This window comes from Corvus moneduloides, chromosome 7 (genome assembly GCF_009650955.1).
Source record: "Corvus moneduloides isolate bCorMon1 chromosome 7, bCorMon1.pri, whole genome shotgun sequence".
Taxonomy (NCBI): Eukaryota; Metazoa; Chordata; class Aves; order Passeriformes; family Corvidae; genus Corvus; species Corvus moneduloides.
The window spans coordinates 12,092,521-12,106,655 of record NC_045482.1 but is presented as its reverse complement, the minus strand read 5'-3'; the positions used below and the strand labels follow the sequence as shown (position 1 = coordinate 12,106,655).

Here is a 14,135-nt window from a genome sequence, read left to right as displayed (position 1 = left end):
CCTTACCTGTCTCTTCCTTTTTCCTCAAAGCGGTGTGGAAGGTGCTCTTGCATTCCTCAGTGCGGCTATGCTTGAAACTGCTGTGTAAGTCCACAGATACTTGCAGAAAGACTGTTTTCCCTGGGTGTTATTTTTGTACTCTGCCCCCGGGATTGCTCGCTTTCTTCACGGAGGGCAGGCAGGGCTCCCAGCCTCTCGCCTGAAACCCGCCGGTTGCTGCTTCTGAAGACAGGTGCTTTAGGGGATGTTTTTTCCTGCCGTGTCGCCCTCCCGTCCCCGGTACCTTTATTTACCGAGCAGCTTGTCCGCCCCGGTCACGCCGCTGCCCCTCAGCCCTCAGCGGCTTTCCCGCCCTGCCCTCGCGCCGCGCGGGCGGCGGTAACGGCCGCCGGGGGGCGGTGGCGGGGCCGCCATGGCGGACTCGGCCCGAGCGAAGCGGCCGCGCTGCCGTCGGTGATTGCGGCAATGTGATCCAAAGGGAAACGCAGTCAAAAAGAAAAAATTCCCACGAACCAAGCTGCTTGCTTTAATAATTCTGTATTTTAAATTTATGTAACCTTTTCTTCAAACTGTAAAAGCTGTAGAGCCCTCCCTGGCTGAGAATTCCCTGTACAGTTCCCCTGTACTGTATTCAGTAAAATGGAAGAGCACACGGCTTTTTAGATGGATACAGGCAGGTCTCAAACAGTGACACAGAAACAAAAAGCAAGATCTTCTTGTGGATAAACATCCACACCCACTGCCAGATGTAATAGTTAACCCCCATAGTGAAAATAAACAGATTAATGTACTGGGAGGGGAGGGGGGGAGGAGGTGGGAAGCCGTCTCCACCCCTTCTCACCCCAGCAAACACATAAAACTCAAACCAAATCTCAAAACAACCCCCCCGCAAAAAAACCCAAACCAAACCAACCAACAACCACTTTTGAAAAAAAAGGGGGGAAAAAAGAAATAACAGTAAATTTGAATTTGTTAAAAAAGTCTCACAGTAAAAGAATAAGAACAAAGTCTGAAACAGTAAAATTCTTCCATTTTAAATGCTTGTGATGCTGATATTCAAGCAGGGCATCTTTGTAGGCCATGGCTCACCTTTACAGCAAATTGCCCAAAATGTGTCATTTTACAAGTCCAGCATAAGGAAAAAGAAAAGTTGCCAAAAAATCCTGACTGGAAGTCAAAAGAGAAGCAATGTAGAGAAATGTGCCATGCCATGCCACCAACATCTGGGTCAAATATTAATAAATATGCTATTTAAGAAGGAAAACCAAACTACTTTGTCCTCAAAACTAGCTTGAGGAAATACAGTAATGTTGTAAAGAAAAATCATGAAAAGTATGCTGAACCACCTTTTTCAACATCACATGCTGCAGGCTCCAAGGATTCAAAATCATGTGTTCTCCCATGATAAGGAAAACCTGAAGCAGAAAATGGAGCATGTAAAAGAGCATGACAGCCAGCCAAATATATCGCTCCACAAGTCTGTGATGGCTCCATCAGCTACTGTAGAACAACAGGTACCTCAAACCAGGAAAGCATTAACCTCATCTTTAACTGACTTGCCAGATTTCACATGGGCAAAAGGAAATCTGCATGTAAGAATATTTTTCTTTTGACTACATGAAATGTGAGAATTAGTAAGATAATTGATATCAGAATGTAGAATAAACAAACTGTGAAAATAAAATGTAATAGATAACTCAGCATTGATACTCTTGACCCGTATGTCATGTAAATTTTGACAAAACATAGGAGAATCTCTGCATCCTGCCAGCAATCCATTCTCCTCCATTGCAGATGGATTTTATGAGAGGACAAGTTAATCCCATGAATCTGGGTATGTAAGTAAATCCAGTAATAATGGTGTATTCTATAATCATATCTAAAAATAAAACCACCACTTGATTGCAGCTAAGTTCATATGGGCTTTTGGGGCATTTTTACAGATGTTTCTGGGACTTTTGGATAAGAAACAAATATATATGTAACTAATTTATAGAGCAGAACTAGTTGTTTTCATCTGGGAATTATGGAGGTTTCCACAGGCACCTGTTTAAACCTAATATTCTTTCCTTCATCCTATCTCAAGTTTCTGGATAGATTTAATTACGTTAAATACCAAATGTTATTCTGCTAGCAGGTTATTAGTAGACCAGCTCAATTTTCAGTGCTTTCTTTTCTTATAACCTCAAGTCTTTGTTACATTGGATTGTTTAATTTCATAGTATGGTTCTTACTCATAGTCCTTTGAGGTCTTTTCTGTAATGTGTACTATTTCTGAATTTTAGTAGTTTTTTCCTAATTCATACAGGAAAGGGATGGACATCATCAGGACAGGTTATTAGTGCTAGCTTAGTTGTTTCAGAGGTTTATTAGACAAGCTAAAATACTTTAGTAAAGCTACTTAATAGTATTAAAGGCAGGGTATGTAAGCCACCTACTCTGGTACCTGCCTCTTGTCAAGAGAGGTTCAGAATAATGGTTTTCAAATGCTTTCCCATATTTTTACCCATCCTCTAGGTTAAAAACTATTTTGATAGCACTGGAAGAGAAGGAGAGAGGTAGGGAAAAGAGAGAGGTAAGGTAAAGCTCTGTAATTTAAAAAAAAATATTTATTTCTGTTCATCAGGTGGAAGAAACTGTTCCCTCTTCAATGGATATTTGTTGCATTGGGACTCTTTAAAGTGATGAATTCATGTATCAGATCAAGTTGATTCTAAGTAGATCACATTTTTTTCTGTGTTCATCCATTCAGTCATTCACAAACTGCTGTGGTATCAGACCAAGACAGTGAGACACTCAACAGCATTGAGCATATATTCAGGATAATGTTAATTAACTTAAGTTTTCTATTATACAGGTCTTTATTTTACATAGTGGTAAATGCTAGCATAAAGAAAGGTGGCTGCAAAAAACCCACTTGTGTTGTTTTCACAAGTATTTCAAAAGTAACCAGGCTACAGATTTCTGTTTCAATGGCCATGGGCTTTTGCAAATGTGTTAAATTTTATAAGCCCCTTTGAAAATACATCACAGGGAGCCTAAATGTAAGATACTTGGAAATTTGAAGCCCAAGTTTAGTTCTAGTTTACATGCTGATAACACACATCATTGGTATGAGCAAGAGTAAACAAGTGCTCTGAAAAAAACACAACCCAACAAAAAACTATAGTGGTTAAAACTGTCAGCTTGGAATAGAAAGTCCCTGCAACTTGAATCTTAATAATGCAAATCATGAATCTCAGATTTTGAAAACTATATGTAAAACCTTCAGATTTTCAGAACAATTGTTTCCAAGATCATCTTTTCAGTGACAGGTAGTTGAAAACTTAATAATATGATTATGCATCTTCTTTCCTAACTAATATTTATTTTGCATTATTCCTTAATAGAAAGCATCACAGTTAATGAGCAAATGATATCAAACCTTTCAGCAAATACAATCCAGGGAGTATTTTCAAGTATTTCTGGTTATTTTAAGAAGTCACAGTGCCTCTTAATTGCTTTTGTTTGAAGAGACACAGGTGTTGACAAGCAGTAATTCTAAGAGTAAAGACTTGTGAGCTTTTTAACTTAAAAAAATTGTATTTCATTTTTTTCTTAATGTCAGTACAGAAATAGGAACAGTGTTTAGAAATAAGTTTTTGATTTTTTTTTTTTTCACAGAAAGAGAGGGCAGCAAAGTAACTCCACTGGAACACATGGTGGTTTGAATAACTTTGTGCTGACATTCTTATTAGTATTCAAGTTCATTTTTATAGAGTCCACAGCACTTGTTGCAAGAGAAGCTTGAAAATACTAACAGTTAAGCTGCCCGAATTTTTCTACAGGTTTTAATAGTAGTAATGTTTATTCAGAGGTCTGTAATTAAAATATATAGAACTTCATCTGTGTTCTCAATTATTTGACTTGGTTTTTACATGTACTGTTAGTCAAAAGTTACTTGTAGATGCTATCTCATGTATTTGACTTGTAAACAGTCCAAATCTGTAATGGTTAAGAATTAAGAACATGCAGTTCTCATAAAAATAGTAACTTCTCCAAGAGTACACAATTTATTAATATTTTTAATCAGAGTAATTTTCTAGCTTAGACAACTATTTTCTTACCTAATGATTGACATATATATGAATTTTTTTCCTGCAGTAACAAGAAGCTGTTAGTATGGCTGGGGTATGGAGAAAACAGAAGTCCAAGAATTACAGATATAAATGGAGGCAGATAGGGTAAGTTTATTGACAGGTTTTTAAGTTTCACGTTAGGTTTAGAAATATAGAGCTCTCTTCACAGCATAATGAATAGAATCAACTTTTTTGTTAACACTTTTATGTGGTCATTTATAATTTTATGTGTCTCTCAGGCTTGTATTTCAGTCATTTGGTCTTCATGGCCTTGTAGCAAAGCTGCTGGCAATACAGTGGTATTCTCAAAGTTGGCTACAGGCCTGCTCAGCTGTGGAAGACTTGAAGACTTACGTGGAATGTTGTTTATGTTGAAAATTTAAAACATATCCATTCAATATCTATTTATGCTTTTTTACCATCACGCTGCCATCAGTAAAGTACTAGTGGCTTTGGGACACAACTTTTGCTACAACATGATGAGAATATCCAGGTTTTTGAAAGAAAAAAGCTGCTTTTGTTCGCCTGGTACAGATGAGAACTTACTGAATTGTAGGGAGAAGACAGCTTTTCATCTGACTTACAACAGATAAATTCACTAGGATCCTAGGGGGTTATTAGGTTCTTACTATGGCTGAATCTATCCATGGGAGTTTAACTGTGCCCTGCAAAAGAGGCTTGTTTGCCAGCAGCAGTGCCAGTGAAGCTTAATGCATATTGCCTTTTCTTCTAAGAAAACAGTATTAAGTTCTGGTAAATTCTGGTGGAGAACAGGAATACAGTATAAATAAAAAGATACACAGTAACTTTAGATTATTTAATATGACTCTTCAAAATTAACCCGTAGCTGCTAGAACTTGAGACTTACTTTGCATAGTGAGACATCCTCAGGTTAACTGCTAAAATGACACAACAATAAACAGAGATGCAAAAGCCCAGATTTGTACTAAGACTGTGGACAGATGCAAGAACATGAGTCACACTTCCAAGCAGCTTAACTTCTTTGGGACACATGCAGTATTAAAACCGCATAAAAAATGATGCATAGCTAACTTCTGGCAAATATGACAGCATGTCAAGTGAGAAAAATGTCTTTTGAGAGAGAAACATTTATTTACATAAGCAACTAATTTGTGCAGTTTCACATTTCAACTTGGAAGTGGAGGATTTCTCCTTACTAAAATGATTTGCATCATATGAAAAGACAAATAGATGTTTAAATAAGATCACAGACAGACGGCAGGCCTGAATTCAGAAAGACAAGTGGACTGCAGCAATATGAGCTGATAATACAGTACAGAGTAAGATTACAGAAGGGACCTTCTTTTTAAGAAAGACTTTGAAAGAGAGAGGTAAGCACTCAGCCATTCTTTATACACAGTTTTCCTTACAATCAGAGTGAGGCACGCTGCATTTTGTGATGCTAAGAGGAAGTTAATGAATTATAGCCACTTCATGGCATTTCAAGTATACTTGGTCTAATTGTATTTTAACGATACAAAAGCAGCAAATACAAATCACATTTTCCTTCTCTGAAACACTAGAGAGGTATCATTGGTATTTATTTAGAATTCCCAGTCTGTATCATCTTGATTTGTAGCAATACGTCCAAGTTCAGTCCCAACTGCTGTTGAGGGTAGCGCCAAGAACTCTGATCTGTTATTTTGAATAGGAGGTGGTAATAGGGACAGTAGTGAATTCTGTGTTTGTTCCTTTATCTAGAAAGAAAAAAAGTTAAAATAAAGCTGCACATAAAAGTCTCCATAACTTTGCAACTGACTTCATTAAAAGCATGTGAAATCAGAGCCCTGTTCTTGCATGTTACAATACTGAAAGTAACAGGATGAGAGGTTTTGCTTTCCCCACTCTATTAGTCTTTCAAGACTAATTAAATCAGCTGTGCAGTTCTGCTTTAAATTAAGAATATTAACCATTTTTAAAATTAGTTAGGCTAAGTTAAATCAACTTCATCAATGGGGAAATGGATTAATCTTATGCTTCCTATACTCTATCAATACCATTTTGTTAAAAAAGTCTGAAGCAGGTATGCTCTTACAGGATGCTCTTTGGCTCCAGGTAACTTCACTATTTTGTAATCCAGCTCTTTTTGTGGCTTATTTAGGTTACAGCTGTGTCATTTAACAAAATATGGTAAACTCACCTGTTTGAAGAACGTATGCGAAAGCAAACTGCTTGCTGACGGCCTGAATCATAAAATGAACAATATAATTACATTTTGGAAAGTAAAATACTGCATTTGGATAATAGGCCAGACTGACAAATAAATTTAAGCCCTGTGGTTTTCCCTCCACAGGACAAATATGAAGAATGAGAAAAGCAGCACACAATTCCTACATTCTATGCCTCAATTTATAGTGAAAGCACTAATGAAGAAATCTATTTTTAAAGGCTTTAACAAGGAATTTAATGCCTCATTCAAAAGAGACATAGAACTGAAAACATATATTTCAGATTTCTGGTTTGTTTTTTTTTCTTGGACAAAATACATGTTTGAAAGTTAACTTTACTTGTTACAAAGCACATTCATATTGCAAGAAATTCAGGGGTCAAATGACTTTAAAAGTTTGATTCCTTTATCAGACAAGATAATTCTTAAATTACAAATGTAAGTGTATTGTTTTGCATAGTACATCTGGTCTGAAATTCTGACTTCAACAGCATTCAACTGATTACTGTATCCTAAACTGTGGGCTATACTTGATCTTAGATTGAAGTGACAAAGAAATTAGTTTTCACCAGAATGTTACCTTTTCTCAGGGTCCTGTTGCAAGCAAAGTTCTACCAAGTTGTGGAAAGCAGGTGAAAATGTTTTGGAAAAGGGCATTTGTAGCCTTTCACTGGTCATTGTGCGTGTCATGCTCTCACCAATTCCGGAATCAACACCTGATCGGGAATTCTTCATCCGGGACTCCCCCCGGGGAAAGGTACTTAAATCCCAAGGATAGTAGGTGGGACCTTTCAGCTTTTGTAGCAGCATCTAGTGGAAAGGAATAGCAGTATGAGAGTTCAACAGCTATTCAGACCTATTCAGGGTAAGCTGTGAAACTCCAGGGATAGAAGGATTATTTGTTCTAGAAAGAAGCATGCATATTTGAAACAACAAAAAGCAGCCACTATTTCAGCAGTAATAGCACTGGTTTCTCTGAGTAAAACAAACAAAAAAAAAGCTCAGCATGTTTTTAACTAGAGATAAAGTTTAGCATTGTACCTGAGTACGAGGCATATCTTGAAATGGAACGTGTCCATTGGCTAATTCACATGCTGTAATTCCCACACTGTAAATGTCAGACTTCATGTTATAGCCAGACAAATCCTGTGAGAGAAAGAAAACACAACTGATCACTGATGCCATTGAGTGATGCCAACAAGAGTACAAGTGCCTCCTTCAACACGAGACTCTAATATCCCATAACCTACACAGTATTGAAGCAATTAAATTGTGAAACCTCAGGCTTTTTTCAGAAATCTGATGGCTTTACTGAACACAAGTTTCAGGATCTGCAATAGTTTCCAGGAGGTTTGGGTAAAAAGACTTAGTACAGCATCACCTTACCAACAACTTTAGAACTGGTTCCCTCTAGAACAATTAAAAATTCAGTACATACATGTACCTTTAAAAGTTGCAGTTCAACATCTTTCATTGTACTTCTACAAGCAGACTTAAGTCGGAAATTGAGTACTGTCACTAACTTTGAATAGGAAAAATTATGCGTAATTTATACTAACCTGTCTCAGCAGTTCAGGACTCAGCCAAGGAAGCACCGATGTACTAAACTGGGGGAAATCATATACCACCTTTGACTTCTGTCCATTGTTAACTAAACTGTAAAGGTTGTTTAGGCCAGAGAGAGAAACCAGCCCATCCTCTGAAATCAGAATGTGGCTAGCTTTAATATTCCTGTAACATAAAGTGGTAAATTTTAGTTACAAGAATTACTCAAAGCACTATTAGAACAGAAAGGCTTTCATATTTCATTGACTTATAGTGAGAGGCTAGCGTGGAGTTCATCTCTCTATTGAGAGAGATGATTAGGAAAAAAGTGCCAGAAATTGGAGAAAGGGCCTTGTTCCCTGCAAGGGGTGTAAACTAAGGAAGCCCTTTCTATAACTCTGGTGTTCTTCTGCTTCAAAGAGACAAAGCCAGGCAGGTGGATAATCCCTGTAACAACTGGTTTGAAGAAATGTATAAATACATTTCCTGCTGAGATTTTACAAACTTGGTTCTGCTGTATTGAAAAAATTGTTACTTGTGTACCATCTGACATAAGAAGGTATATAGGAAAAAGAGGGAGACAATACTTAAGGTAAGATGCTATCATTTGGTTCTTACCTACTGACATTCTCCTACCTGTGAATATATCCATTCTGGTGCATGTAATTTAATCCTCTGATTGCACCAAACAGAATGTTCCCTATCAAAGCTTCACTCATTCCTTCAGGAAAGTAAGTCTTCAGCAGGTGTCTAGCTGAACCTGGAAGTGAAAAAAACCTAGCTAGGCCTAACAAGTCTTGTTAAATTCTTGTCTATGCTTCCTTCATGGTATACACTCATCAAGAGCAGCAGTCTCATCGTTATATTGACTCTGGTGCATCAAGGACAGTTATTACATGGATGTAACTGATGCCCCATGTCATGCTTCTGTTAACTGGAAGTCTATGCCCAACCTGTATTCAATGTAGATATACATCTCCCAGTTACCATTCCTCGCACCATGGTGGGTGCTAGGACTAAGTGGAATTTAATGCAGTTCAAATACCAGTTTTCACTGGGGAGGAAGTCTTCTCTAAACAGGTGGTTCAGGAGAGTTTGTTTTTACTACGAGACAGGAGATGATTGAAGAGAAACCTCTCATGGACCATGTGGTCCAACTTGTATCAGCCCTTTTTCCTATTCCAAAATTGCAGTTAACAGTTCTTACCATAGGCCATGAATGGGGAGATGACCCAAAGCCAGCTTCCAGCTGTAAACACTGTCCAAAATGTCATTATGTTGGGATGCTGGAAAAAGTGTGATAAAACCACCTCATTCTATGGAATTAAATGAAAGTGGATGTGTTAATCACAAGAGAGCAGTCCTACTAAGAGCATTAACTACATCAGTAATCAGTAAATAGAACTGTTTCCTTGCATTTATACAAGACTGCAGGTGATGTGCATAGTCTGCAACAGAAATGTAAATAGCTTGCCCACAATTGCACTTGTCTGAAGTAAATCTAGTTTGTTCATAGTCCAAACTTTTGGTGTTAAATAAGAGTACAAAACATGCTTCAAATAAGTTGTACAATTACAGAAGTATTTCTAAAGCAGTTGTCAGCTGCTGTCTTCGGAAAGCAACTCTCAAATTTACATATGTGTCATGTTTATTATATTCTACTTCTTTGGAGGGAAAAACTTGACTGAAATGACCCATTGCAAACAAAAGCTACCTCTGGTCAGTAATCCCATATGTATTCCTCACTATCTTCATCAGGCTTTGTGCAGAAATGCTGTTCCTTTACCTGTAAGGCTTTCAAATGCTCTTCAGAGCAGTTTTCTAGGTCTGTGATCCTTACAGCAACTTGCATGTCTGTAGGTGTATGCCGTGCAAGGTAAACTGAAGTTAAGTTGTTGAACCTCCTTCCTGAAACCAGAAATGGCTACCTTAACATTGGAAAGCATAATAATCCACCACATGGTTTCCTTCATACATAGAGATCATTTTCCAGTTTTAAAGTTGCAATTGATAGCAGCGTGTCCTTTTCTTTCAGAATGTCAAGAACTTAAGTAGTTGCAGCAAAAGATATGCAGCAAATTAGTTGAAGCATGGGTGTGCTATTTTAAGAACAAGTAAAAGTATTTAAACATACGTCAGTATCAATTATACATCTAAATGAACAACACTTAGTATGCATATTCACATGAACATATGCATGCATAGTAGGATCTGAGGCAGCCATCCTTAGAACAATCAGCTGGGGTAGCCAAGTTACAAGACATGATGTTACTTAAGGCTGTATTTACTGTCACATACCACAGATTTTGAAAATTGACATGTACATGCACAAACGTCAAGAGACAACTTCAGGTAATTGTTGATTTGTCTTAGATCTTGAAATAAGAGATTACTAAAATATGAGCAATGCTCTGCACTTTTCTCAGCTAAGGAGACACAAGAATAGTCCTTCATTTTACAAACCTAATATTTATTGCAGTTAGCAATAAACTATTGATAGCAGGAAGAAGAAATATTTTGAGTTCCATTTATGTTACCTATTTCCAGCTGGAGTTCATAATGAGAGACATTAGAAGAGCAAAATACCATTTCATTTTTTCCTGTAGACGGGGGAATCCAGGCTAGATCAGAATCAGCCTAACAGAGAGAAGAAACAGTTCTCAAAACAACTATGTAATTTTTAATCATTTATATTTTTTAAATTAATGCAAAAATATTATTAATGCTAAAGTCCAGTACTCAAATAAGAACATTCAAGCTGGTACTTTCACCATTACTAAGACTTAGTTTTATGAGTTACAGGTTTTGTGTGTGTTTGTTTTCAAACTGGCACAAGAGTGACACTTAGATACCTATAGTCTTCTTCCAAAGTGGAAGCCCCAAAGTATTCTATTTTTGTTGTCAACATTTTAAAAAGTACTCCCTAATGAGGTTATTTTTAATATGTATCAGCTTTGTATTTGGGTATTATTTGGGAGTTAAACTTTCTGTTTTCTTCTTACCAGGCATTCATGGATGCTGCTCTGAGATAGCTCTTCTGGTCTGATTGATTCAACTGGTGTACGCAGAATACAGGAGCAGTCCTTGAGAACAGAAACAAGTGAATGTTGGTGGAATTGCTGCAATTTATTAAATATGGCAGTGCAAAAATGTAAAAAAGTAGGCCTTATAAGCAGCAGCTCAGAAAATCTTCTGCTACAAGTCAATCAATCAAGGGGTTAAGAAACAGCATAAAGCACATACATGGCAGACCTAGAGAGCAGAGACACTAAAGTCTCCTTTACCAAAAGCTAACATAACAAAGTTCAAACATCTCAGCACTGTGGAAATCCCCTCAAGCAAGACATTTCACCAGGGCTTTTCATATTAAGGTATAGCTGGGTAACAAGGGCCAAAATTTTTAAAGACAAACTTACCAAACAAGACATGGAACCACTTTAGATCAGGGGAAAAGTCACGCACACCCATTTATCCTAGAAAAAAATAAAGTAGCAAAGTAAGATGATACATAAACCTGTGATAAACTTAAATCTCCTTAATCACAACTGTAAGGCATTCCTGTCAGCTAACACACACAAAACCCCACAACTCCAGCTCACGGAAAGTCTGCTTCTATTTAAGTAGCATATCAATTTCAAACTCCACACTGAGGACTACATGTCCACTCAAGTGTTCCTTTTTAATTTATGGGTTTAGAAATTTTACTGCCACTTCTGAACAAACAATTTAATTGCAAGTTAACTGCACGAGTGCAAAAAGTAAAAAAGAACGGACTCATGAATCCTTGGCAGTTTGTAGGAAAAGAAATAATTGTCTGTTGTTTTAAAGGAGCACAGCTGTGCTAGTCACATCTTGGCTTGGCTGTGTGCAGCTGAACTAGCTCACAAAAAAAAGCAAGGCAGAAGGAATTGCACTTTACATTTCACAAGTGAGAGAGGAAGTACTACTGTAAGTAAGGGATTTCAATTAAAAAAAAAAAAAGAAAAGCAACTCCAATAATTTTCACTTTACTTAGGCTACAGAATCAGCAAACTCCCTCACAGATCAGAGTAGCCTCTCTGAAAGTCCTCTAGCAGACTTACTTTATGTCTGATGCTTTGAAAGCTTAGGCAGTGAGAGAGATGTCTATTTAGTGTATCAAAGCTTCTGTAAATATAGAATGGGACTAACTGTTCTACTTCAGCTAAAAACACATCTTCAACAGTAGAATCACTGAGGTTGGAAAAGACCTCAAAGATCACAGAGTCCAACCTAACACTGCCAGACCCACCATTAAACCATGTCCGTAAGCATCACATCTACATGTTTTTTGAACACTACCAGGGACAGTGACTCCACCACTTCTCTGGGCAGCCTGTTCCAATGCTTGACAACCCTTTCAGGGAAGAAGATTTCCCTAAGATCCAATCTAAACCTCCCTTGGTGCAACTTGAGGCCAGTTACTGTCATCCTATCACTTGTTACGTGGGAGAAGAGGCCAACTCCCACCTCACTGTAACCTCCTTTCAGGTAATTGTAGAGTAAGAAGGTCCCCCCTGAGCCTCCTCTTCTCCAGGCTAAACTCCTTCAACCAATCCTTGTAATACTTGTGCTCCAGACCTTTAACCAGCTCTGTTGCCCTTCTCTGAACACCCTCCAGTGCCTCAATGTCTTTCTTCTTGAGAGGGGCTCAAAACTGAACACAGTACTTGAGATGCAAACTGGCCTCACCAGCGAGTACAGAGGGACAATTACTTCCCTCGTCCTACTCGCCACACTATTGCTGATACAAACCAGGATGCCACTGGCCTTGACCACCTGGGCACACTGCTGGCTCATGTTCAGCCAGCTGTCAAACAGCAACCCCAGGTCCTTTTCTGATAGGCAGCTTTCCAGCCACCATGAGGAATCCTACTTGGTGGCTGATAAAAAGTCAGCTAAGGGAGATAGTTCCATGTTAATATGTAATTTTTGTATGAAAGTTAACTTATAAAAGCTGAAGTACTATACCAGAAACTGATAATTTTGTTTATTAAGGAGCTAAGCTTATATATCCTGCATTTAAATTATGTATGCTAGTTAATCGAGAGAACACTCTTGAAAAGCTAACAAGCCCCCACCACCCCATTAACTGCCAAATATCCAAGCCATTCCTAATCTGTTACATTTTTACCCTGAAGATATACTTGGAGTAAAGAAATACTGTAATTCCTTATTATAGATACCAAATGGAAACAGAAGTCGATCCCTAGCAGGTAGTAGGCACCTTCAGAGGATCAGCGCTTGACTTAAACAACTTCTCTCAGGAAGTCTGTAGCAGAGTAGAAAAAAAAAGAATGCAAGTACTTCAAGATACCGCCCAGCACTGTAATGGCTACAGCATCCTTCTACTTGGAAAGAAGTTGCCTCATTCTCCTACACAAGACAATTTATTCTGCTGCTTGCAATATAAAACCACAAAAGCTAAGCTGAAGAATAAAATCTTAATAACTATGATATACCAAAGTCAAATTATTGTAGACTTAGTTCAAAGGTGTATAGCCAGCCAACAGAAACATTCGTGATGCACATTTATTCAAATAACATTACAATTTTAAGATTTTTATTTTTTTTCTTATGTAGTTTGACATTGTTTCCATTTTTCAATACGGATTTGGTTCATGTCCCCACACAAACCTTTTCGCTGTCCCCACATTTTTCCTTCTGCAAGGCAGGCTTTTTTTTTTTTTTTGTACTGTAGATAGTGACAAGTGTTGTACAGGTAAAATGATGCATTCATCGCATCTTGGCCGAAGCTTCAGCTAGCGAACAGTGCAGGGCAGTAAAAAGACACAGAAACCTGTGCCTGTGAGCTGGGGGAGTGTGGAGGCTCCGGAGCCGAAGCCCTGGTACCGGGAACGCGCATTACTGGGTTCTGCTGACGCTGAGCTGCAGCTCCTACTTCAGCGTTCGCAGTGACTGAGGCAGCTCTCGGTCGTGTATCTCGAGTGCAATGATCCGTCCGTGACAAAGCACCGGAACGTGCGGAAGGACGCCCCGCAGTTCCTCACTCGCTCCGTTAAGTTCGTACCTCGCCTTCCTCGCTGGGCCCCCGCCTCCCTCCGGCCTCCCGCAGCGGCCGGGACAGGGCTCCGCTCCCCGCAGCCGCCTCCCGAGCTCGGTGTGCGCAGCTCCCTCTCCCCGGCCCGCCCGGCTTCCCCCGCAGCGGGGCAGAGGGCGCGGCCGGCGCGGAGCCCCGGCGCAGCGGGGAAGCCTTTCAGGGCGGCAGCGCCCACTCCTGCCCGCCGCCGCCGGAGTCAGGGCCG

At 38.9% G+C, this 14,135-nt stretch overlaps 1 protein-coding gene and 1 long non-coding RNA gene across 5 annotated transcripts in view; both read right to left on the bottom strand.

The window, feature by feature from the left end:
* LOC116446752 overlaps positions 1 to 724 on the bottom strand; it is a 31,343-nt gene extending 30,619 nt beyond the window's left edge. Inside the window, exon 1 of one of the 3 annotated variants that reach the window (XR_004241355.1) lies at positions 7 to 724. This is a non-coding gene — a long non-coding RNA (uncharacterized LOC116446752). The remainder of the gene's footprint in view (positions 1 to 6) is intronic. The other 2 variants (XR_004241356.1, XR_004241354.1) reach the window with 2 other exon arrangements.
* A 3,481-nt stretch (positions 725 to 4,205) lies between these two features.
* Positions 4,206 to 13,988, bottom strand: STRADB (STE20 related adaptor beta). 2 transcript variants are annotated; one of them, XM_032114298.1, is made up of 12 exons: positions 13,901 to 13,988; positions 11,268 to 11,324; positions 10,854 to 10,934; positions 10,389 to 10,488; positions 9,638 to 9,759; positions 9,059 to 9,167; positions 8,488 to 8,611; positions 7,866 to 8,037; positions 7,348 to 7,452; positions 6,887 to 7,116; positions 6,280 to 6,322; positions 4,206 to 5,836 (listed from the first exon to the last, which is right to left on the bottom strand). In XM_032114298.1, the coding sequence occupies exons 2-12, from the start codon at positions 11,277 to 11,279 to the stop codon at positions 5,684 to 5,686; spliced, it is 1,251 nt and encodes a 416-aa protein (XP_031970189.1). In that variant the 5' UTR covers positions 11,280 to 11,324; positions 13,901 to 13,988; the 3' UTR covers positions 4,206 to 5,683. The 2 variants fall into 2 exon arrangements, with proteins under 2 accessions (XP_031970189.1, XP_031970190.1); XM_032114299.1 differs by having other exon boundaries at positions 9,059 to 9,137.
* Between the last annotated feature and the right edge of the window lie 147 nt (positions 13,989 to 14,135).

Coding starts and splice junctions, on each gene's coding strand:
- STRADB (XM_032114298.1), bottom strand. Junction 10,489..10,853: donor GCAGCATCCATGAATGCCTG/GTAAGAAGAAAA, acceptor TCTCTCTGTTAG/GCTGATTCTGATCTAGCCTG. Junction 8,612..9,058: donor CTCCCCATTCATGGCCTATG/GTAAGAACTGTT, acceptor TTTCACTTCCAG/GTTCAGCTAGACACCTGCTG.